At 52.3% G+C, this 24,022-nt stretch overlaps 2 protein-coding genes across 4 annotated transcripts; one reads left to right on the top strand and one right to left on the bottom strand.

Moving 5' to 3' along the window:
- The first annotated feature begins 15 nt into the window (after positions 1-15).
- On the top strand, positions 16-11,412 carry COG8 (component of oligomeric golgi complex 8). 2 transcript variants are annotated; one of them, XM_037516002.2, is made up of 6 exons: positions 16-447; positions 1,949-2,156; positions 3,206-4,033; positions 6,065-6,233; positions 7,004-7,174; positions 9,098-11,412. In XM_037516002.2, the coding sequence occupies exons 1-6, from the start codon at positions 65-67 to the stop codon at positions 9,253-9,255; spliced, it is 1,917 nt and encodes a 638-aa protein (XP_037371899.1). In that variant the 5' UTR covers positions 16-64; the 3' UTR covers positions 9,256-11,412. The 2 variants fall into 2 exon arrangements, with proteins under 2 accessions (XP_037371899.1, XP_037371900.1); XM_037516003.2 differs by lacking the exons at positions 6,065-6,233; positions 7,004-7,174 and having other exon boundaries at positions 36-447.
- Positions 9,908-22,754, bottom strand: VPS4A (vacuolar protein sorting 4 homolog A). Of its 2 annotated transcripts, none has more exons than XM_037515996.2 (11): positions 22,597-22,683; positions 18,873-18,984; positions 18,630-18,777; positions 17,620-17,678; positions 17,396-17,515; positions 16,769-16,925; positions 16,084-16,232; positions 15,726-15,807; positions 15,287-15,506; positions 13,931-14,071; positions 9,908-13,252 (listed from the first exon to the last, which is right to left on the bottom strand). In XM_037515996.2, exons 1-11 carry the CDS (start codon positions 22,615-22,617, stop codon positions 13,151-13,153), a joined length of 1,311 nt encoding a protein of 436 aa, XP_037371893.1. In that variant the 5' UTR covers positions 22,618-22,683; the 3' UTR covers positions 9,908-13,150. The 2 variants fall into 2 exon arrangements, with proteins under 2 accessions (XP_037371893.1, XP_037371892.1); XM_037515995.2 differs by having other exon boundaries at positions 12,066-13,252; positions 17,620-17,681; positions 22,597-22,754.
- Positions 22,755-24,022: the final 1,268 nt, after the last annotated feature.

The raw sequence follows: 24,022 nt of genomic DNA, 5'->3' as shown, positions 1-24,022 counted from the left end.
GGTCCAAGATTGGGACGCAGCGCCCTCCCCGGGGCGGAGGGGAAGTGACGCTGTGGCCGGGAAGATGGCGGCGGCGCCGGCGACAATCCCGTCTTCGACTCCCACTTCGGCCGCGGCGGCTCTCGGGGAGGTGGAAGATGAAGGGCTCCTGGCGTCGCTGTTCCGGGACCGCTTCCCGGAGGCCCAGTGGCGGGAGCGGCCCGACGTGGGCCGCTACCTCCGGGAGTTGAGCGGCTCCGAGCTGGAGCGGCTGCGACGCGAGCCAGAGCGCCTGGCGGAGGAGCGGGCGCAGCTCCTGCAGCAGACCCGCGATTTGGCCTTCGCCAACTACAAGACCTTCATCCGCGGCGCCGAGTGCACGGAGCGCATCCACCGCCTCTTTGGCGACGTGGAGGCGTCGCTCGGCCACTTGCTTGATCGCTTGCCCAGCTTCCAGCAGAGCTGCAGGTGCGGCGGACCAGGCGCTTAAAGGGGCTTTTAACAGCTACAATAGCAGACACTCACACGGGGCTTACCTTGGGCCAGGTGCTCCTCTGAGCATTTTTTAACCCCTTTAAGCTTCACGACAGTCTTCGAGGTAGGTAGTGTTACTCCCATTTTATGTACGAGGAAGTTGAGGCACAGAGAGGTTAGTGATTGTCAAAAGGCGCAGCTCGTCAAGTTTCTAAGTCAGAACTGGAACCCAGCAGCAGCGCGTCCCTCCCTCGATAAGACTGTTGTGAGCACTAAATAAAGAGAATACATGCAAAGCACTTAAACGGAGTCTGTCCTAGTTAACACTCTGTTAGTTTAGTATATGTGCATGTTGATGTATTTATAGAAAACAGGTGATCTGCTTCATAACGCTCACTGATAGAAAACTGACAAGGAAAGAGTCCCAGGTGGAGGAGGCAAAAATTATCAGAAATACCTCTTTTTTGAAGTACATTCTGTCTCCCTGAAATCACAACTCATCTCTAATTCTTCCTTCCATCCTTCTGTCATAGAAGTTTGTTTTTTCTTGAGTCTTTGGATCTCTGACAACAGCTTTTTTTACACTCTCCCACGACCCCTGCACTCCTAAGAAAGGTAGAGAGTGCACTTCATAAAGTAGGTCTCTGCAATTATGGAGAAGAAATGGATACTGGTGGGAACTAAAGTTGAATAAAAGCATAGGAGAAGACTAAGGCTGAGAGCATTTGTGGGTAAGGTTGTGGCTTCTAGATTACCTTGCACTTTATTAAGAAAACCAAAAAAGGGCCTCCCAGGTGGCGCAGCGGTAGAGCGCTGGGTTGCGAAGCTGCCCGCAGCCTCTTTGGCGCCGGTTCGATCCCCGGCTGCTCCCCGGCCACCGGAGGAGGGTCCCACATGGCGCGCAGACCTCTCCTGCCGCCCACTGCTCCCCTCAGCAGTGTGCTTCGGTCCTTCTGCCTGCTCTGCTCCCCGCTCTGGCTCTGGTGAATTCTCTCACCCTCCCGCGCTTCTGACTGTACCCAGTGCATGTATAAACAAAACAAACAAACAAACAAATAAATATATTAAAAAAATGCCTCTATTAAAAAAAAAATCTTAAAAAAAAAAAAAGAAAACCAAAAAAACTGTTAAGGGAACATTTGTCCTGTCAGTTTCTGTTAAGCAGTTTACCATCTCACTTAGTCATAAGATGGGTCCTATTACTACTGTTTTACTAATGAGGAAAGAGATTCATAGAGCCTAAGTACCTTGCCACAGCTGGTTAAGTGGCCGCTCTGGATTCACATCTCTGTCACTTAGTGTCATCTTCGACAAATTGCTTACCTTCACTGGGATTAAAGATTCTCAAGAATAGTAGTATTTACTACATAGGTTTAGTGCGAGGATTAAATCAGATTATCCCTCTAGCCCAGTACCCAGTTCATAGTAAGTGCTCGGCAACTCTAGATTTAGGTATAAAGCACTAAGGGACTAACATTCTGCTGATCGTTACTAGGAACTTTATGAAAGAGGCTGAAGAGATCAGCTCTAACCGCCGGATGAACACCCTGACTCTACACCGGCACACAGAGATTCTGGAGATCCTGGAGATCCCCCAGCTCATGGACACATGTGTCCGGAACAGCTATTTTGAAGAAGCCCTGGAGCTTGCAGCCTATGTACACCGATTGGAAAGGAAATACTCCTCCATCCCTGTCATCCAGGTAGCCAACCTGCCCAGAAAGAACTCTAACTGATATTCTTGTAATCAGTAATTCTGTAGTCATCACTGAACCTTTAGGCAAAAAACTTAGGGAAACTCCTTGCATGTTTTACTTCAATTTCTACCAGTCAGGTAAGGTTGAACATAAAACATTCCTCCTGGCTTTCATGAATGTAAGCTAGGTGTTGGTAAATAAGAGAATCAATAATATGATCCTTTGAGATGGTGGGAAGCTCCTGAAGAAAATGAACCGGGGACTGGGGTAGAGAGAGACTAATCCAGGTAGAGTGGTCAGGAAAGGCCTTTTCTGGAGAGAGAACATTTAAACTGAGCTCCAGATGATAAGGACCCAGCCATATGAAGATGTGAGCAAACTAGAAAGTAGGAAGAATATGTAGCAGAGTTGAGGAAGGAGAAAGTTGAGGCTTTAAGAAATAAAAAGCCAGTGTGTGACTGGATTGTAGTGAGCAAGTGGAGAGCATTAGGAAGTACCTGAGGCTGGAGACCCAGATAGGGCTGTAGACCACTGTGAAGAGTTTTAATTTTATTGATTAGAATGGGAAGTCTTTGAGGGCTTTAAGAATTTTTTTTAAAAGATTTTACTTATTTTTGAATAGAAGAACTGGGGTGTAGGCCAGAGGTGCAGAGGGCAAAAGGATTCACCAGAGACAGAGTGGGGAGCAGAACAGGCGGATCCACTGAAATACACTGCTGAGGGGAGCAGCAAGCGAGACAGGAGAGGTCTGCTGTGCCATGTGGGTCGGCTCCCTGGCTGGGGATGGAACTCAGGGACCCTTGGTGGGCCATCATGATGCCAGCACTGAGACTTAACCCCTTGTCCACCAAGGAGGCCCAGGGTTTTAAGCATTTTAAGCAGAAGTGAATGAATCAGATCTTTGCTAGCGAACCTATAAAATATCGCCTTAAGGAAATCAAGTTTGTATGTTGGGAAAGCAGTGAAATGTTGGTCTACAGTATTCAGCGTTCATGGAATGGGCTCCAGAGTGTGTTTTTCATATTGTGGTGACACTCACCTCCTTTTACTGTCAGGGCATTGTGAATGAAGTGCGCCAGTCCATGCAACTGATGCTGAGCCAGCTGATCCAGCAACTGAGGACCAACATTCAGCTCCCTGCCTGCCTCCGGGTTATTGGCTTCCTGCGGCGCATGGATGTATTCACAGAGGCTGAGCTGAGAGTGAAGTTTCTTCAGGCCCGTGACGCTTGGCTCCGTTCCATCCTGACTGCCATCCCCAATGATGATCCCTATTTCCACATCACAAAAACCATCGAGGCCTGCCGTGTCCATCTGTTCGATATCATTACCCAGTACCGTGCCATCTTCTCAGACGAGGACCCGCTGCTGCCCCCTCCCAGGGGGGAGCACACCGTGAATGAGAGTGCCATCTTCCATGGCTGGGTTCTGCAGAAAGTCTCGCAGTTCTTGCAGTTACTGGAGACCGACCTTCACCGGGGGATAGGTGGCCGCCTGGACTCTCTGCTGGGCCAGTGCATGTACTTCGGGCTGTCCTTCAGCCGGGTGGGGGCTGATTTCCGGGGCCAGTTGGCTCCTGTTTTCCAGCGGGTGGCCATCAGCACTTTCCAGAAAGCAGTTCAGGAAGCGGTGGAGAAGTTCCAGGATGAAATGAATTCCTACACCCTCATCTTGGCTCCAGCCATCCTGGGCAGCAGTAACCTGCCTGCTGCTGTGCCAGTTGCTCAGCCAGGGACCCTGCAGCCACCCATGGTGCTATTAGACTTCCCACCACTTGCCTGCTTCCTCAACAATATTCTGGTTGCCTTCAATGATCTGCGCCTTTGCTGCCCGGTGGCCCTGGCACAGGATGTGACCAGGGCCCTAGAGCAGGCCCTTGCCAAGGTGAGTGCTTACTCTTGGCTCTCCTGGGGCGGCCCTGAGTAACAGGGGGCCAGTCCATTTGTTGGTGGTGCTGCTAACTTATGAGAGCGGGAGTGTGGTTTTAGATGTATTCCTAGTTGAGAAGCTCTGGTTAATTTCCCTTTTTGGGACCTAGAACAAGCCATGAAGTGGCTTACACTCAGCAATGTGTTAGTTTTCTTTTGCTGCATAACAAACTCCCACAAGCCTAGCAGCTCAAAACATTTTTCATTTTCCTTGTGGCACAGGATGCAGTTAAGTGTCAGCTGGGCTGCATTCTCATCTGGAACTTGGGGAGGGGAACCCGTTCTGCCTCATTCACTTTGGCGGGTTTCTGGGCCTGAGGCCACAGTTCCTCGGGACCTGCTCACTCCACAGGCAGTTCACAAAATGGCTTTTTGATTCTTAAAGGTCAACAGGAAAGCATCTCATGCTTGAGTCTTTTTAGCACAGTCCTCTTTTAATAGGCTTATCTAAGTCAGAGCCTTCCAGGATGAGCTCCTTTCTGATGAATTTAGAGTCAGCTGTTAAGGGACTTCAGTTATATCTGCACAACCTTCACCTTGGCCATACTCCCCCCCCCCCCATTCCTTTGTTTAGAAGGAGATCACAGACTCTGCCTACGCTCGGGGGTTAGGGTTTACACAATTGAGGCAGGAATCACAGAGCCCTCTTAGAATTCACCTGACACATAAACTTCTAGTCCTCCTCCTCCTACTACTTCCCTAGTATGGTGCACAATATCTATACATTTAAACTTTAGATTTTGGAATCCTTTTTACAACTGATGGCATCTTATAATTTCTGTCAGTCAGGTGGCAGTTGTGATATGGTATAAAATCGTCCTGTTAGTGTTCTATAAAATCAGGAAAGCAGGCCTCTTCGGTGGCGCAGCGGGTTGAGCGCAGCACTGTGAAGCTGTCCGCAGCCTCTATAGCACGGGTTCGATCCCGGCTGGCCAGGAAGAAACCCACATGGCACAGCAGACCTCTCAGCAGTGTCTCTGGTCCGTCTGCCTGCTCTGTCTCTGGTGAATTCTCTCACCCTCCCGCACCTCTGACCTGTACCCCAGTGCTTGGATAAATAATCTTTTAGAAAAAAATCAGGAAAGCATGAGCACTGACGCTTTTTTAAAGTCCATAAAATTCAGAAGAGAGTAATTAGCTAATAGTTACATAGAACTTACTCCACGCTGCGTAGCAGTCATCATACTTTACACATACTGAGATTAGATCTCACAACCTGTAAGTGTATGTAGGTCCTGCTGCTGACCCTATTTTATAGGTGAGGAAACAGGCAGAGAGGGCATAGAAGGCTCTGGTAGCCACTTGGAAGTCACATAAGTGCTAAGTGCCACAGCCGGGACTTGATCCCAGGAACCAGCCCGTGTTCTTCACCCTGTCATTGTGATACGTGTCTAATGTCAGCGGGACTGCTCTGTTATTTGTAGATGGAACTTCTAGCTCTGTTTTTGTTGTGGGTTTGTGGTTTTTTTTTTTTTTTTTTGGTGGGACCCTCGCTGGCGGCCTGGGATCGAACCGGCGCTGCAGAGGCTGCGAGCAGCCTCGCAGCCCAGTGCTCAACTCACCAGAGGCCCGGAACTCCTAGCTCTGTTTCTTTTTTTCCTTTATCATACTAGTGGTTCTAACTTCTAGAACCTCAGAGGCTTTACTCAGTAGAAACCTTTTATAGTTTTGCTTCATTTTCCTGGATCTAAAATAATTTTGGTTCCTCTCCCATGGGAGTCAAGGACCATGCATTCTTGGTACAATTTCATGTACTGGAACTGGAAACTGTGCCAGTAATGAAACCACTTGGATCAGAAATACATCAGTGAAGTGACAGAACTGTGGAGATTGACCACAGTTCTGAGATTACACAAGACAGTAATGTAATGCACAGTTTGGAATAACTTTCTTCATGAAACTTGAAGACTGTACCTTTTGGCTCAGTCTCATGCACTGCTGATGAAGATAGACTGCTCTCGCAGTTGATGGTGTCCTTATCTCTTAGGTAACCAAAATAATCCTGGCCTTCCATCGTGCGGAAGAGGCTGCCTTCACCAGCGGAGAGCAAGAACTCTTCGTCCAGTTCTGTACAGTCTTCCTGGAAGACCTTGTTCCATATTTAAATCGCTGTCTCCAAGTCCTTTTTCCACCAGCTCAGATAGCACAGACCTTAGGTAAGAGAAGGGGGATTTTTGAAACTATTCTGTTGATATAATTCATATACTAAGGAATTCACTCCTTGGTAAAGTTCAGTGTTTTCTTGTAAATGTACAGAGATGTGCCTTCATTTCCACTGTCCAATTTTAGAACATGTCCACCACCCCCAAAAGATTGCTCGTGCCCATTTGTAGTCATTCACCCATCCTGCTGCAGGCAACCACTAGTCTACTTTCTTTTGCTATAGGTTTGCCTTTTTGGGACATTTCATGTAAATGGAATGGTACAATATGTGCATATCTGGCTAAGTGGCAGAAGCTAGTCACAAAAGAGCCACAGGTTATATCATTTTATTTATATAAAATGTCCAGAGACAGTGTTTTACAAAGATATTTCCCAATTTGCCTTCATTTTCCTGTGCCCTCTGTCTTTGCAGAGGTTGGGTTGCAGTGGGGTGAGGAGGCACAACTTCCCAGAAGGCAGAGGGCAGCGCTCATACAACTCAGAGTGGCTGCTCCCCACTTCCTCCTAGCTTTTCCCTTCCTCTGTCACAGGAAGCCAGTGCCCACTGAGGTTCTCTTTGTGCCTTACACTGTGCTGATCAGGTTACCTTCCCAGCATTGATTTACAGTATAATTTCTTGTGCCATGTGACAAAGATGACCTTAACCTTATTCAAACGTGGTGATTGTGGCTGTTACTTTCTCTAATTTTTCCTTCTGTGACACATCAATATTGAAGCTTATTAAATGTTTTTTCCATTTAACTTTCCCTACCATCTGGGTCAGGCATTCCACCCACTCAGCTCTCCAAGTATGGAAACCTTGGCCACGTCAACATGAGCGTCGTCCAGGAGCCTCTCGCGTCTGTCCTGCCGAAGAGAGAGACGGTCTTCTGTCTAGATGAAAAGGAGGTGGTGCCTGAGCTCGCCGCGCCGGAACTCCCCACGGAGGAGCCAGGCCTCGACCCTGTCGCGCCGGCGCTCTCAGAGTGTGAGCAGCAGGAGGAATCAGCGGAGCCACAGCAGGCTCCCGAGCCTGGCGCAGACTCCTAAGAGGCCTCTGCCTGCACCGCCAGCCGGATGGAATGTCCTGCGCGAGGACACTCGGGCGCGGCCTGCGCTGCGGGCCCGGGAAGCTCGGGGCGGTGGGGGGCGGGGGGTGTCTGCGCCGGCAGGCACGAGAGGACAGTACAGGGGGAGCCCCCTGGTTGATCACACAGTAAGAAACGGAATTCAATAAAGCTGGTTGACTTCCCGGAGGCCAGCGGCGTCCTGTGGGCGGTGCCGGCGCTCCCGGAAGGCGCGGGGGACGCTGCTTCCCGGCGTCCCCGAGGGCGGGCGCTCGGCTACGGGGGCCGGGCGGGACGCGCGCGCCGGGCTCGCCATGGGCCGCCGGGGCGCCGGGCTGCTGCTGGGGGCGCTGCTGGCGCGGGCGCGCTGCGGCGTGCGGTCGGCGGCCATCGGCACCCGGGCCTGCAGCTCCGCGTCCGCGCCCGCCGGCCTGGAGGGCCCGGTGCGCCCGCGCTCCTACTGGCGCTACGTGCGGCGTCTGGTGCTGGGGGCGCCGGAGCCGCCGTACCAGCACGTGTGCCAGGTCGGGGACCCGGCGCTGCGGGTCGTGGCGGCCCCGGTGGAGCCGGCGCAGCTGGCGGGGCCCGAGCTGCAGCGGCTGGTGCAGCGGCTGGTGCAGGTGATGCGGCGCCGGCGCTGCGTGGGCCTGAGCGCGCCCCAGCTCGGGGTGCCGCTGCAGGTGCTGGCCCTGGAGTTCCCCGAGGCGCTGCTCCGCGCCTGCGCGCCGGCCCTGCGCGCGGCCCGCCAGATGGAGCCCTTTCCCCTGCGCGTGTTCGTGAACCCCAGTCTGCAGGTGCTGGACAGCCGCCTGGTCACCTTCCCCGAGGGCTGCGAGAGCGTCGCCGGCTTCCTGGCCTACGTGCCCCGCTACCAGGCCGTGCAGATCTCAGGTGCGGGGCGGCGGGGTCGGATTCCACGAGTTTCCGCAAAGCTGGCTGTGAAGGGGATGGTTTCTCAGCGGAGCCTCCGGCATGAACAAAGTAGGATCCGGGAGTGGGCAGAATTCAGTAGGGAAGGAGGCTCCTGTGGGAGCAGACCTAGCCCAAGCCCAAGCCGGAGGGAGGTCCTAGTTCCGCTGATACAGCCGATGCTCGGCGGTGGACCCCCCTCGTTTGCTCTGCGCCTCTAACGCGAGAGGGACGGACACACTCTCCCCTCGACCCCCAAGAAGGGTCAGAAGCCCATGGTATTCCCTTTATTTTATATCATGCCATGTTTAAATACTTTTAAGAATTGAAGGCAGGGGCCTCCCTGGTGGTCTAGGGGTTCAGTCTCAGCGCTGCCCTCTCTACAGCTTGAGTTCAGTCCAGGCCAGGGCGCTGACCCAAAGGGCGCAGCAGACCCCTCCTGTCTCGCCTGCGGCTCCCCTTAGCAGTGTATTTCAATAGATCTGCCAGTTCTGCTCCCCACCTTGTCTCTGGTGAATCCTCCCCCCATCCCAGTTCTTCTATGCAAAAATAAATAAAATCTTAAAAAAAAAAAAAGAATTGAAGGCAAACAGCAATACTTCCAAAGTGGGAGGCGTGTTCAGAAGAGAAGCCCCTCGGAAGATCACTTCATGTCTTAGCCCCCTAGGGAGCCCTGTAACCTGTCAGGGTAGGGAACCAGGCCCAACACTTGGCAATGGCCCCCGTTGAGGCAGCTTTTCTGGGAAGGATAGGGACTGTGGTCTATAGTCGGCTGGTCGACATTCCCCTCTGATGTTGCCTCTTACAAATAAGGAAGTTAGGGTAGGAGGCGGGGAAGGGATAAGGAGTTGAGAGTGATGTGGTTTAGCGCGGCCTTACCCGGTCTGTAACTTTCTTTGCAGGGCTGGACCCTAGAGGCGAGCAGGTGGTGTGGCAAGCCAGCGGGTGGGCAGCCCGCATCATCCAGCACGAGATGGACCACTTGCAGGGCTGCCTGTTCATCGACAAAATGGACAGCAAGACCTTTACAAACATCCACTGGATGGAGGTGAATGACTAACACTTTCCTGCTGCATCTGAGGATTCTGGAAACTAAGATGCTTCGACTTTGAGCTGGGTATATCTTACTTGGCAACAACTTAGCATTCGCTCAGCTGACAGAAATTTGTGCACTACCAAAGCCAGCCAGACCAGGTCGGAAGGTGTTTGAAATGTTTAACCTAAAATGAACTGTAGGCAAAATATTGCCTTCAATTTGAGAAGAAAATGCTCTGCTAAAGGAGTGGACACTTTCTGATGATAACCCCACTTAGTAGACATAATTTCAGAAGACATGTCATCTATTCTCAAAGCCGAGATTTGATGATAATGTCGTCACCAAATATCTGAAAGCTGTGTTTGAAAATGTTAAGGTTAAAGCTGTGTTTGACCATCTTCTGAGTGTTATTTTTATAAAGGGCTTGTGCGTGACTTACCTGTGGGGTCCTTTTTTGCCTGGGATACCAGTTTGCTTGTGGAAGGGGCCTCCCTGGTGGTGCAGGGGTTAAAGACAGCACTGTCGAGCTGTTGCCAGCCACTGCAGCATGAGTTTGATCCCCAGTTGGCCAGGGAGCTGACCCATATGGCGCGGCAGACCTCTCCTGTCTCACCCGCTGCTCCCCTCAGCAGTGTATTTCAGTAGATCTGCCTGTTCTGCTCCCCAGCTCTGTATTTGGTGAATCCTGTCTCCTCCCTCGCACCTCTGGCCTGCACCCAAGTTCTTGTATGCATAAATAAGTAAATCTTTAAAAAAAAAAAAAACAGAATTGCCCCAGTTCACGGCAGTGTTTAATGGCATTAATGTAAGTGAATACCCACACATTTTAACATTTTGCCATCCACCTTTAAGAGACATGGGGAGATTTTCCTGCTGAGAACTTTTGGACAAGTGGTACTTGGCTCCTCCTTTGGACGGAGGCCATGGAGCAGGAGGGGTGATAGTTGAGAGAGAGCAGTGAGTCTCTGCCTGTCACAATTAGAAAGCAGCCACATGTGCTTCCTGGTCACCATACTAATTTTGGGAAAATTAATTAGCATTTTGCTATCAGTATTTACCCTTAAGACACTGTCAGAGCGGTATCAAGAGGTGAAGGAACTTGTTTCTTTGGTACTTGTCCTCAGCTTGTCTAAGTTTTTAACACATGTACTCTTTCCAGAGTCCTCAAAATTAAACTCATTCCCCAAATTTTAAAACTCATTTCCATGAAATAAGAAACCCATTAAGAGAAAAAGTGTTTTAAACAGACCCAGGAGAGACCCACTATGCTGTATGGCTTTCTTTAGACAAGTCCAGGGGCCTGGAAGGCCAAGCAAAAGTGAGCTGGTTCTCCATGCATTAAACTTGGCCACTGGGGAAGCATGTAGAAACTTTTATCCTGAAAACAGGGATCCTTATGGAAGTTAGAATTCAGTGTTCCTTCTTCCCCATGGACAATGTGCAGAAGTGCCTGCAGGGTGGCACCAGAACTCCCTGATGTGACCTTACAGTACACAGGTTGAGTCCTTAGTAACACCTCTGTAATGCAGATCAGCAGTGTCTGCTTGCTGCTTCCTGGCCCTGTGGCCCAAGAATAAATGACTGCTCAGCGTGGACCTCAGAAAGCCTGGAGACTACAAACATCCACTTTATGTTGACCATCTTCCCAGCGTTCTTATTTTTATAAACGGCTCGTGCGTGACTTACCTGTGGAGTCCTTTTTTGCCTGGTATCCCAGGCAAAACATTGCTGACGGGATATGAGATTTGGCTATAACCAAATCCACATCAGGAAGGACACCATCAACTAGCTCAAGACAATACAGCCCAAAGGCCACCGATCCTTGCATTTCCAATACAGAAAACCTCTTCCATCTCAGGCCGGGACCAGCCACAAAAATTACACGCACAAATAGCATCTTCAGCATGTGAAAGAAACCAATTTCCAATGAAAGCCAATGTGGGCAGGCTTTCCAGGTGGGGAAGAAATGAATTTAAGAATCTGCACACAGAGGAGGCCATGCCTCTGCCTGTATGAGCTCTGCTTCAGGTGGTAAGGCCAGAGCGTCAGCCTGAGGTTGGTTCAGCCTCCTTATGAACAGCACATTCACTGGTGGGGAAGTGAGAGGGAGGAAAAGCAGGGCGCCTGTGGGAACTGCAATGAGAGCTGAGGATAAACCCCAGTAGCAATAAAATTTCTGTTAACCACTGTGACTTGTCAAGGTCTTTAAATGGTAGAAATGAGGTTAAATAAAGGCTCTTTGATTCAAGTTAAGCTAACAATATAGAATGAAAAAAAAAAAAAAAAAACAACACCCAACTAGCTAAAATGAAGCAGTACCAGCAGGGGGCTAGAACTACAGGGGAACTCCAGAGTTAAGTGCCAACTGATGCTCCAGGTAAGGAGAGGGGGGCTAAGCCCTCCAGCAATGGAGGGCAGCACAGGGCCCTAGCCTTCAAAGCGCCAATTGAAAACTGACCCAATTCAGCAGCTACTCTTAACTGGATCAAAGAAACACAGTGCAAGGCTATCATGAGCTAAGAGCTGGCCATGTGATTCCTTCTGTACCTGTTAGGTTTTAAAGACAGAAGCACAAGTCTGGTTTTTGAAAGGGTAGGGAAAGCTTAATGACTCTATGCCAGGCCTCTTCCCAGCATCTCAAGGCTGCCAGCTCAGGAGTCACAGTTCAAATGGCCATTGGGGCTGGGCAGTGGAACAGTCCCTATGGGCACTGGAGCTGGAGAGCGTGTTACCCTCTGAACAGGGCAGCCGCGGCTCAGCTGCTGCTGGCAGGCTGCTTCCTGGGGAGCAGATCCAGTGTTACCTAATCTTCCAAGAAGACAGATCTGAATGTTTACATCAACTCTTGAATTTTAAGTGTTGGCAGCATATGAAACGAAACAGCTGCAGGCCATGTCAGGCATGGAGGCCTCCCAGGTTGCAGCTCTTATCTGAGGCTGGAGAACAGGAAGAACTGCCCAGGTCCTTTAGACACCCTTAGCCACACTTTTCTTCTTAGGGAAGAAAGGTCTCGTGTACCTGACTGGGCAACAGGCAGTTAGTGACATTCCTACTTGCTTCCTACAATGAAGAGATGAGAGAAAACCAAAGGGTCCCTATCAGAAGCCAGAGTGGCCTGCAAAGAGGCACAGACAGAAGTCAAAGACGAGATCACTCAGATGGCTCAAGGAGGGAAAGGATTTATTGGCCCATTTCCAGGGCAGGGACCCAGGGCAGTGCTGGGTTTAGTATGCTCACATTCCAAGGGAAGAAAAGGCAGCAGTGAGAGCCACCTGGCTGCCTTCACTCATTCTGACTACACGGCTCTGTGCCTACAAGGACCCGCCTCTCCTGCGGGGAGAACACGGGGCCCTGGAAGCCAACCCAGGAGGGCAAGAATGGCTTGGCTTCACTCTCAGCCTCTGCAGACAGAGTGTAGGCTGAAAACCCAGGGCATCAGCCATTTTGTCCACAAGGAGCAATGCTTGGGTCTAGAAGGAATGGGCGGTGGGGCCCGGCAGGCCATTCTGGTTTGTGCACCAACCCCGCTGCACGGGCTGCTCCCACTCCTTGACGCTTCTGGGCGATTTTAACTTTATTTATAAACAAGACAAAACATCCATCCAAGCAGCATTAATTTAGGGGAACAAAAAAAGGTCTAAAAAAAAAAAAAATACCATGGAGGGGCAGGACAAGGAGTTGGTGACCATCCAGAAAAGGAGGAAGAGCCAGAATTCCACCAGATGCCAAATGTGCTTACACGTCTCTCGGCCAGAGAGGCCCTTCCTTCCAGCTCCCCAGCTGGCGGCCCAACACGGAGGGGACTTTGCTCTGACTTCAGAACGAATCCTGGAGCCCTGTCTGGCCACCGATGTGAGGAGTGCTGTGGATTGACCCCCACCGACAGCCCACCTTCACTGTCACCCGAGTGAAGATGCTTTTAACTCTCCTGCCCAAAGTCCTCTGAGAATTTCTTCACTTTCAGAAGGTCATCTGCATTCACGGTGGGCCGGGTGGTGGCCAAGGACCGGAGCATGTCCGACTGCAAAGACCAAAGACAAGCACACCCAGCTGAGGAGGATCTGGATGCCAGTCCTCAGCCTCTCACGTAGCAGGCCCACCACGTCTAGGGTGGGAGGAGGCTTGCCCCCTGGCTCCTTAGCCCCAGTGCATGCCTGGCTCCCTAGCCCCTCAGCTGCCTGGCGTCTGCCTGAACGCCCCATGACAGGCACTCTCTTTCCAGACTCGGCTTCCATCATCTCTTAGTCCCCGAGCAGCTCATCCTAACCCTGCCCACTACAGCAGCCTCAGCGGCAGACACCAGCCACTCAGGATGGACAAGACCATAAGGAGTGGTCAAGAATAGTTGGGAGAGGGACTGCTATGCAACTGCATCAAATCAAATCCCCATGTTCATGCTGCAGACAGTGAATGGTTCCTTCTGTGTGTAGACAAGCCAACCCCAGAGAACGGTGGAGCCACAGTATCCAGCTTTTACTCTTGCTGAAGTGGATAGAATGAATGCTGCAGCCTCCATCCTGGACCCCCACTGCACGTAATGACAGGAGCCCTAGCTGCCCAGAGCCCCAAAGGCCCTTCTCTGTCTTTATGAGGAGCCACAATAGTCCGGAACAGAGAAGGGGAGGAGCCTATTTGTGCTCTTGCCAAGTCCCACATTTTCTCAGCTCTCTTCAGACCCCTTTCCCAACTGGCCACTTACCATGCAAACCACAGGCTCTAAGAGTTTGTCACCGGGGACATCCATCCAAGTCATCTCTATGGCACCTGGGTCCCCTGGTGAGCATGGGGTCAGGAGGTCATCGATCGTAACGCTAGGGTTGGTGCGGGAAGGGCCACAGACCTGAAACCAAACAGGAGTTGACTGGAAGGTGGGCTGCTCCTGGATGTTTGGGGGAGGGGCAGGACACTCCAGCTTTCTCAGTCCTGAAGAGGTGATGTAGGCTGTGAGCCAATGCCTCTCCTTATTACCTCCACCAGATCTCACCCCGAGGAAGTCAGGGATTTCAAGACGTACTTCCCACTGAAGTCTGTTCCACGGGAAACATTTCCCTTTCATCCCCAAAAGACTCCTTCCATCACCTCTTCTAACTTGTGACTCAAATGTCATTCCATATGAGCTGTCATTTAAGTGTGCCAGGCCATCTGCTTGAACTTTCCTCACCACCCCTAAGAAATGCATCTTGATTTTTTTAAAAAAAGATTTATTTTTATTTATTTATGCATACAAGAGGTGCAGGATGGTTGAGAGGATTCACCAGACAGAGTGGGGAGCAGAACAGGTGGATCTACTGAAATATACTACTGAGGGGAGCAGCGGGTGAAACAGGAGAGGTCTGTTGCGCCATGTGGGTCAGCTCCCTGGCTGGGGATTGAACTCGTGCTGCAGTGGCTGCTGATATTCATAGTGCTGAGACTTAACCCCTTGAGCCACCAGGGAGGCCCTGCATCTTGATTTTGTTTGCTGTTTATCTCCCTCACTAAATAGGAGGCCCCGGGAGAGCAGGAATTTTTGTGTATGGTCACAAACGTCTCCCCGGCATGGAGAACAGTGTCAGGCACATAGTAGGACCCACAGCAGGTACTTGACAAAAGTCTGCTGCATGAACATGAGTTTCCCTTCACAGTCTGTGGTTTTACCCCCAACATTTCCAAGAACTTCACGAGGTCCATATGCACAATGGTGCAGCGCCCACTGGAGGCAGCAAGAGGGACAGCATGTGCCCTGTCCTCCCACACCACCTGACACGGCCACACTTAAGCAAGAAGGCAGGGAAGAGGAGAGCAGGTGCCCAAAGCCAGAGGGCTCACTTTGCATTATTTGTCTCTGCTCCTCTGGGAGACTTGAAATGTGTCACTGCTAGGGCGGGTGTCCAGCTCCCAGCCCCACTTGTCCCCTTCACAGGCTCGTCAAGAACCTGTTAGAGCTGGCCAGGCAGCACAAGCCCTCCATCATCTTCATCGACGAGGTGCACTCCCTCTCTGCCAGGAAGCTGGCAAAGAAAGCTGCTACCCTTTCTGTGACACTTTCTAAGCAATTCCCTGCTGGCCCATTCACCTTTTTGAAGTGTGTTGCTGACTGCACTTTTCTGACAGGCTGCATTAGGGAGTCCCGCACGATGATGCTGATGTCTGCACCTGAGTAGCCTTCTGTCTTCCGGGCCAGCTCGTGGATGTTGGCATCTGTCAGGTTGTGGGGGGTGCTCCCCAGATGCAACCGGAACATCTGGGCACGGGCAGCTTCCTCTGGCAGTGGGATGTAAATCCGCTTTTCGAACCTAGAGAGCCAAGCACAGGGCAGGGCCTGAGAGCAGATGACAAAATGGTCTTAATGCAGAAGGAAAGCAGGGACCCCCAGAAACTGGCTTCACTAAGGTTCTGCTCAACACGCAGACACAGAGAAGCCTCCAGAGAAAGGGGGTGAGGCTGACTGCCAGCAGCAGGTTGATGATGGCTGGAGAAAGACCTTAGCCCCCGCTCCTGTGGGAAAGACTCACCTCCTTCTAATGGCTGAATCCAACACCCATGGGATGTTTGTGGCACCAAGAACCAGAGTCCCATCGTTGTTGTTCCCCACCCCTGTGGAGAAAGGAAGGTACAGGCCCTGACTCTGAGAACACCTGCCAGGGCCAGGCAGAGCTTGTGAGGAAAGGCCTCAGGGCTCCCCAGGGGTGAAGAGCTGCACAACAGCAGAGAGGCAGGTAGAGGCCTCAGGAACCTCTCTGCAATGAAGGTCTGAGGAGAGGAAGCTGCTCTGAGGGTTTCCCTCTACCCTAAGGACAATCAACACCAGTTGGCCCCAGGCTGGCTTTGGGCAGAGCATGAAGCAGGGAGGGGGCCGGGACCAACACACACCTTGCATCTGGACTAAAAACTCCGTTTTGATCCTGCGGGCCGCCTCGCTCTCGTTTTCATTGCGGGACCCACAGAGGGAATCCACCTCGTCGATGAAGATGATGGAGGGCTTGTGCTGCCTGGCCAGTTCAAACAGGTTCTTGACGAGCCTGTGAAAAGGACAAGCGGGGCTGGGAGCTGGACACCCACACAAAAGCCCGGCCAGGGACCCAGTTCCCTCCCAAGAGGAGGCCAAGCCCACAGGTATGCTTAGATTTCAGAGAAAAAAGAGAGTAACCAGTCCTTTGGCAGCACTGTACCAAGAGGAAGAGCAAGCCTTGGTATCAGCTTCCACACCCGCGGCCGCCTGCATTAGCTCTGTGCTTAGGACAGGTGCCTTCCCTTCCTCTCAGCCCCAGCACCATCATCTGTGGAGCGGGAGTCTCTGAGGGGAGTAAGTTACTACATAAGTCCCAGAGGGGTGCACCTCATACCCAGCAACTGTGAGTGCCTTGCCCTTCCAGTCTGGAGGACTCCTCTCTCCCAAGTTCCAGCTGTTGGGACAGTGTCTACCCAGTGAGTTAGTGAGACATTCCTCCCCGGGCTGCTTATCCCTGCCTCCACCGGCAGCTTCTGGGAAGAGACTCCCGGGGCAGGGCAGCTGGCCCCCGAGCCGTGCAGAGGCAGGGCCTAGCGGCTCACTTACTTCTCGCTCTCCCCCAGCCACTTGGACATCAAGTCTGAGGAGGACACAGAGAAGAAGGTGGAGTTGTTGGCCTCAGTGGCCACTGCTTTGGCCAGGTAGGACTTCCCTGTGCCAGGGGGTCCAAAAAGCAGTATTCCTCGCCAAGGGGTACGCTTGCCTGCAAGAAAAAAATAAAATAAAGTGAGCTTCTTCCTGGCTCAGGAAAGGGAACAGAAAATAAGCAGAGGGGCCTTGGTCAGTGGAAGCAGAGTTTCACAAGACAAATTCTAGGTGCAGAGGAAACTCAATGACCTGCAATAGCTTGGTCCTAGCCCTTGCTCATGGCCCCTGAGACCTTGCAAAATGACACTGGCTGGCACGGGTTCCTCTCCCTGCCCACCCATTGGGACAGACTGGTCAAAGTTCTAATCACAAAGACCTTTAACAACAGAGAGAAGCCAAAGAGTAGGATGTATAGGCCCTGGGCCTCTTCTGACAGAACGTGTGAGAGGGCGGGGTCCTCACCCTTTAAGGGCAAAGAAGTCAAGTCACCACCTGCTCCCAGACACCTTCAGAGTAGGGTCGTGAGCTGGCTCACTCAGAAGCCTGATATTTTTACATTTGGGCCTAATGTGGCTCCACTCTTACCTGTGAACAAGTGTGGGAATTTAATTGGCAAAATGACAGCTTCTTTGAGGGCCTCCTTGGCCCCTTCCAGCCCGGCCACATCATTCCACCGAATGTTGGGCTTCTCCATCACCACGGCCCCTGCGAGAGGAGGGCAGAGCCTGGGACCCACCACCAAGCCACAGAGCCTGAGCCCACCCACCAGGCCACGTGCCCCTCCCACCGCCACAGCGTGAGCCTCTTACCCATCAGTTGTTCTTGCAATTTCTTTTTCTCTGGATTATCCCCTTCACTGTCACTATCGCTGCTAGGAAAAGAGACAAAGAGGACAAGTTGGAGCAAGAGGCAGTAGGCAAGGAGGCTCTGACTGCCCATGGTGATAAAGGGAGGTGCTCCCACAGCCATCTCTTCCCAAACATCTGCCATCCTCAAGTCTTCTAGGGCCTCTTCCCCCTTTCTTGGGAGAGTATCTTCTCTACCCAGGAGCAGAGCCTCTCTCCACTGGTGAGGCAGCTGGCACCACCTCTATCAAACTCCCTCACTCCTGCCTGGCACCACCCCCTCACTTCCAGGACACCAGTGGTCTTTGTGGTCAACTAACTGGCGTCTCCATGGTGGGGAAACCACAGATGTGAGCTGAGAGGCTCCAGAGGGAACACTGGCTTTGGAGTCTGGAGGAGAGGCCCCAAATGAGGGTGCAGACTCCCATCAAATGCCAGCTCTGAGCGCTGAGTCTGTCTCCTCACCCAGCTGGATGAAGATGGGATTATGAAACTGCTGTAAACTGCCTACTGTGTGCTCAGTTCTATGATAGGCTGTACCAGCATCATCTCATGTGCTCCGCAGGGTACCACTAGGAGTAAAGTCCTATGAAGGGCTCCCTTCTACAGATGAGAAGTCTGGAGCTATAGGAGTTCCTGGTACTTGTCCAAGATCATATGGCCAGGAAGTGCAGAGCCTGGCTGTACCAAGAGGCTGCCTGCAGAGTCTAAAGCTTGTAACTACTATGCTGGCCGCCCATCCTGCCCACGACTCTTCTGCACAGATCTGTGTTGTTACACATGCGAGAATTCAATAACATGCTTAACGAAAGTAGCTGCGGCACTGTGAGTAAGATGAGCAGAATCCCCCAAAAGAAAGGTACCAGAAGTCCAAAGGAGGCATTAGCAACAAGAATGACAGCACCACAGGCAAGGGTGCGACCACGGGGGGGGGGGGCTCTGGTACTGGCGGCCCTCTTCTCCTTCATACTCACCCCTTGCTCTCACTCTGATTTTCTTTGACTGGCTTCTTGCCGTGCTTCTCTTTGTTTCGTAAATAATCCTTCAGCTTCTCCGCCCTATCTAGGTACTGCATGCACTTGGCTCGAATGCTCTCCTTGGCCTTATCGCTGTGTGCCTCATCTGTGCAAAGGGAACCAGAGAGGGGGGGTCCCTGAGCCCCCGTTTGTCCTCGTCAGAGGGGCTCTGAGACCAGGGAGGACCTGCCTGTGACTCACATTTGATAGCGTGGAGGAAATACTCCACGGCATGCTGGTAGAGTCGGAGCGCCTCCTCGTAGTTCTTGGCTTTATCCTCTTCTGTGGCTTTCGTCACCAGATCAATGGCTTTCTGGAAAGGCGAAAGCAAATAACTCAGTGCTTCAAAGAGATCCAGCAAGTCTTTAGGATCAGAGGCAGCAGGAATACACTGATGAGAGGTACTGCCAGACCCATGATCAGTTGGTTGCAGACCAGTCGATTGGCCTACTTATCTAACCTCAACCAGCACAGCCTTAAACAGAAGCTTTAAAAGCTGGCATCCCTCTTCACAATATGCTCATCCAGTTGAAAGCAACCTCCTTCTCAGTCCTTGCTCTGGATGGATTTCAGCAAGTGGAAACCTGATAAAATATCTCAGGTTAGAGCTCAAAGGGAGAGTTCACTTTCTAGTCCCTGGCCTCAAGGGAAAGAGAAATGGAGCTGAATTGAGAGGCTGGGACAGGGGAAATACCAAAACTGACTGATTGCTGGAGCTCAGCCTGAAGGCCAGAAACTACACTGCCAGCCTCTCTCGGTTTTCTTCAAGTTCTATCTAGGGAATGCACCTCGAACACAAGGTTCAATACGCCAGAAGCTCCAGTAAGAAAAGTGCCTGCATACTCCCAAGGCATACATGTGCTGCCAACTGTCAGGATTCATCCTAACAGTTTAACCTTCTAAGAAGTCCATGGGAGTATCTCTGGGAATCTATCAAAGCCAGTGGTCCTGTGCTCTAGACTGACTTAAGAGTGTGCTGGAGGGCCTCCCTGGTGGCGCAACGGGTTAAGCACTACACTATGAAGCAGATTGCAGCCTCTGCAGCACGAGTTCAATCCCCGGCGGGCCAGGAAGCAGCCCACATGGCGCTGCAGACCTCTCCTGACTCGCTCAGCAGTATATTTTGGTCAGTCTGCCTGTTCTTTTCCCCACTCTGTGTCTGGTGAATCCTCTCGCCCCCCGCATCTTTGGCCTGTCCCCGGTTCTTGTATGTATAAATAAATAAATCTTAAAAAAAAAAAAAAAAGAGTGTGCTACAGCTTTCAGGCAGCTGGCCCACAACTACACGTCTAGCTTTAAAAATTACAGCTTCACAAACCTAGGAAGCATTACCAGAGTGATCCTCCTCAATCTGATCCTGCACTAGACACAGGCAGGCAGAGCCCACTGTATGTACACAGTTCCGTCCACAGCAAACAATAAGCCTCCTGACCAATTCTTGGCAGGGCCCCGGCATTTGTCAGCCCTTCCTCATCTGAAAGCAAGAAGTCACAGAAAAACAGGCACAGCTAGCTTTACAAACTAAAAAAGTTAGGCCAGGTTGATGTTATTAAACTCACCAGGTCGAAGAGATGAGGAAGGTATGAGTGTTGGCTATTTTCAAGCTTCAGCACCCCCCACTACCTACAAATAAAAAATGGCTAGGCGCCCTGAATCTTCTGGATTAGCTTCAACATGAGCTTCACTTGTCCACTCTGTCCCCCAAGACAGCCCGTCAGGTAAGGCATGAAAGGGCGCTCCTCGCCCTCATGTCTTCTCTTCTCCAGAACAAATCCTAGGACTATTTTGTTTATTTGCCTTGTTTGGGTCCAGCCTTTTGGAAGGTGGGGCTCAGAACAGCACATCTCCAGGTGTGCCTGGCCCCCTGTGGTGGAGTAGGCCCATTCCTTTCCTGATGCTCTATTAATTAATGCATGTAAAAAGCACATTCAGTATTTCTAGCAATCACATATAGTTCTTCACACATAAGAGGTCTTAGTTCCAATGTGGAGAGAACAGTTTTGCTTAACAGGAATTAAGGTGACAAATAAAACTGCCAGACCTGCCACATCTGTAGTAACGCATACAAAAGGATGTATGAAAAGGGTGAGCGGGCAAACTCTTCATACAGGACAGTAAATATTTTAGACTTTGCCAGCTGCACAATCTGTACACTGGCTGTAGCAGCTATTCAATTCTGCCTATGGTAACCCCAAAGCAGCCACAGAGAATGCATATAAATGAATGAGCAGGGATGCGTTCCAACAAAATGCTATAGAAATGAAATGTGAAATTTCTGATTTTCATGTGTTACAAAATATCGCAGCCCCAGCCATTTAAAAATGGAAAACCTCACAATTATTATGTTAACTGAAAGCAGCAAAGTCACAAAGGACCATGTATTGTAGGATTCCATTTCTATAAAATGTTCAGAATAGGCAAATCCATACCTCAGAAAGTAGATTAGTGGTCGTTGAGGACTGGGAGGGATGGAGGGATAGGGGGTGGGGTGGGGAAGAAGAGACTAAGAGAGGACAAAGGGTACAGGGTTTCTTTGGGGGTGATGAAAACGCTCTAAAATTGACTGTGGTGGTGGTTGCACCATTTTGATAATACACTAAAAGCACTGAATTGCGCCCTTTAAATGGATGAACTAGGGCCTCCCCAGTGGCGCAGCGGGTTGAGCGCAGTGCTGTGAAGCTGTCTGCAGCCTCTGCAGCGCAGGTTCCACGACCCGCAGCCAGCCAGGGAGATACCCACAAGGTGCGGCCGACAAGGGAGATACCCACATGGCACAGCAGACCTCTCCTGTCTCGCCCACTGCTCCCCTCTGCAGTGTTTTCGGTCTATCTGCCTGTTCTGCTCCCCTCTCTGGTGAATTCTCTCACCCTCTCGCACCTCTGGTCTGTACCCCAGTTCTTGTATAAATAAATAAAATAAATCTTTAAAACCAAATAAATAAATGAACTATAAGCTATGTGAGTCTCAGCTTCGTAAATTTGTGCTGTATTTTCACTTTCTTTTTAATATAAGAAACATTCTTAGCTCACAGGTCTTACAGCAACCGTCAGGGCAGGTGGATCTGCGGTCATGTTTGCCCCCCGCGTGATAAGACAACAGACCTTCTGCTAGTGGATGGTGAGGTCTGCCTTTGCACTGCAGTTAATTCCCAGCCAAGTACCCCAATTTACTCCCGGCCTCTGTTCTCAGGTTTCCCTCCACCGGGATGGAGTAACCACCCGCCTTCAGGTATCTGAAAGCGACCGGTCCTTTGAGGATCCGGCCACCTGTCCCTCAGACGCGGCTCCCCACACCCCCTGCTGAGCACTCTGCAAAGACTGTGCGAAGGACGCTTTACCTGCACCGCCCGGCCTGCAGCCACGGTCACAACAATGCTCCCGAGCGCCGCCCCCCATGTGGAACCCGAGGTTCCGAGACCAAGCACTGGCCAAGGTCACAGGTCGCGATGCCAGAGTCCAGACGGCAGCCAGGCCTGAGGCCCGAGCAGTTCTCCGGACCGCAGGACCCGCAGCCCCTGCAGGCGGGGGCCGTCGGGCCAGCGGGCGGCGCCACCCCAGCGCCCCCCTGCCCGGCCGCGGGAATGAATGGGGGGCAGGGGCCGCGCCGAGGCGGCGGGAGACGGCGGGAGGCCGGGGCGGGAGGCAGCGGCCCGGCCGCGGGCAGGCGCTTCCCCGGGCGGCGCCGGTGCGGCCCGGCTGAGGCGGGTCCTGCCGGCGGTACCGGGGGCCCCAGGGCACCCCTCGGGCTCGGCGTCCGGGGAAGCGGGGCGGCCCCGGCTGCGAGGGCGTGAGACGGAGCCGCGCGGGGGCGGCGGGCGGCGGGGCCCGAGGCCGGGCTCGGAGGAGGCCGCCCGCCCGGTGCCGGCCGCAGGCCCCGCCGCCCCCGCTCCGGCCGCCGCCCGCCGAGGCCCGGCCGCGCCGCGTACCTGGAGGGTTGACGTTGTCATTTCATCTCCTGGGTCCGCCCCTCGCCCGCGGCGCTGCTGGCGGCCTCGCTGCAGCCCCGGAGCCGCGGCGCGGGGTCGGCGCGGGAGCGGCGGGTCGGCGCTCGGGGCGGGCAGGGCGGCCGCTCGCAACCGGAGCCGCGTCCCGGGCGAGCGAGGAGCGCGGGCCAGAGCGGCCGGGCCCGGCGCGCGCGGCTGCCCCCAGGCGGCCACGGCCGGCACTGCAGGGGCGGGGCCCGGGGGGCGCGGGCGGGCTGAGTGTGCAGGGGCGGGGCCGGCCGGCCGGGGAGTCCCGGGTGCGGGGCGGGACGCGGGTGCCACGGAGACGAGGCGGCTTCCGCTAGTCCAGGGCCCCCCTCGGGAAAAGAGAGGCTGCAGGGCAGTTTTACTCGCGCGGTAAACCTAACCTCCCAGATTTTTAATCTGCTGTGCTTACTAGGGCACAGCAATAATTAGCATCTACCGAAGCTGGCTTTTGGGGGCAGTGAATGAGTTGGCTAATATGAACACTCTGGCGGGGGGGGGGGCGCTCTGGTTATTATCATGCTGTAGACTGGCTAAAGCCAGTTTTGCTTTTAAAAATTAACCCTTTTTTTTTTTTTAGAAAAATGGTTTTATTCAACCTCCAAATTTGGGGCCTTTACCCAGGTGAACTTCAGCATTGCAGATTGGTTTACATTCATTTATTTTAACAACATTTACGAAGTATGCACTGTGTGCCAGGCTCATAGTGACTGGTGGAATAGTGAAGGTGGAATATAATGAAGATGGAGATAGGGCCTTCGGGATGGACTAGGGGTGAAGGTGGAATATAATGAAGATGGAGATAGGGCCTTCGGGATGGACTAGGGGTGAAGTTTCAGTGCTATCACCACCATGGAGCTAACCCACATGTGGCACAGCAGACCTCTCCCGTCTGGGCTGCTGATTCCCTTAGCAGTGTAACTCAGTACATCAGCCTGTTCTGCTCCCTACTCTATCTCTGGTGAATCCTCTCACCGCCGGCACCTCTGGCCTACACCGCAGCTCTTGTATGCATAAATAAAAATAAATCTTAAAAATAAAATAAAGATCAAGGGCCTCCCAGGTGGCGCAGCGGTTGAGCACTGGGTTGCGAAGCTGCCCATGGCCTCTGCAACTCCAGTTCGATACCCGGCTGCCCCCCGGCCACCAGAGGAGGGTCCCACATGGCGTGCAGACCTCTCCTGCCGCCCGCTGCTCCCCTCAGCAGTGTACTTTGGTCCTTCTGCCTGCTCTGCTCCCTGCTCTGGCTCTGGTGAATTCTCTCACCCTCCCGCGCTTCTGACTGTACCCAGTGCATGTATAAACAAACAAACAAACAAACAAATAAATAACATGCCTCTAAAAAAAAAAAATAAAGATCAAGACAGCTCTGGAGAGCCTAAAG

The sequence above is a fragment of the Talpa occidentalis genome, unplaced genomic scaffold (assembly GCF_014898055.3).
Source record: "Talpa occidentalis isolate TD23 unplaced genomic scaffold, MPIMG_talOcc4v2.1 talOcc4.17, whole genome shotgun sequence".
NCBI lineage: Eukaryota > Metazoa > Chordata > Mammalia > Eulipotyphla > Talpidae > Talpa > Talpa occidentalis.
The sequence above is the reverse complement of the archived record's forward strand: the minus strand, read 5'-3'. Positions and strand labels throughout refer to the sequence as shown.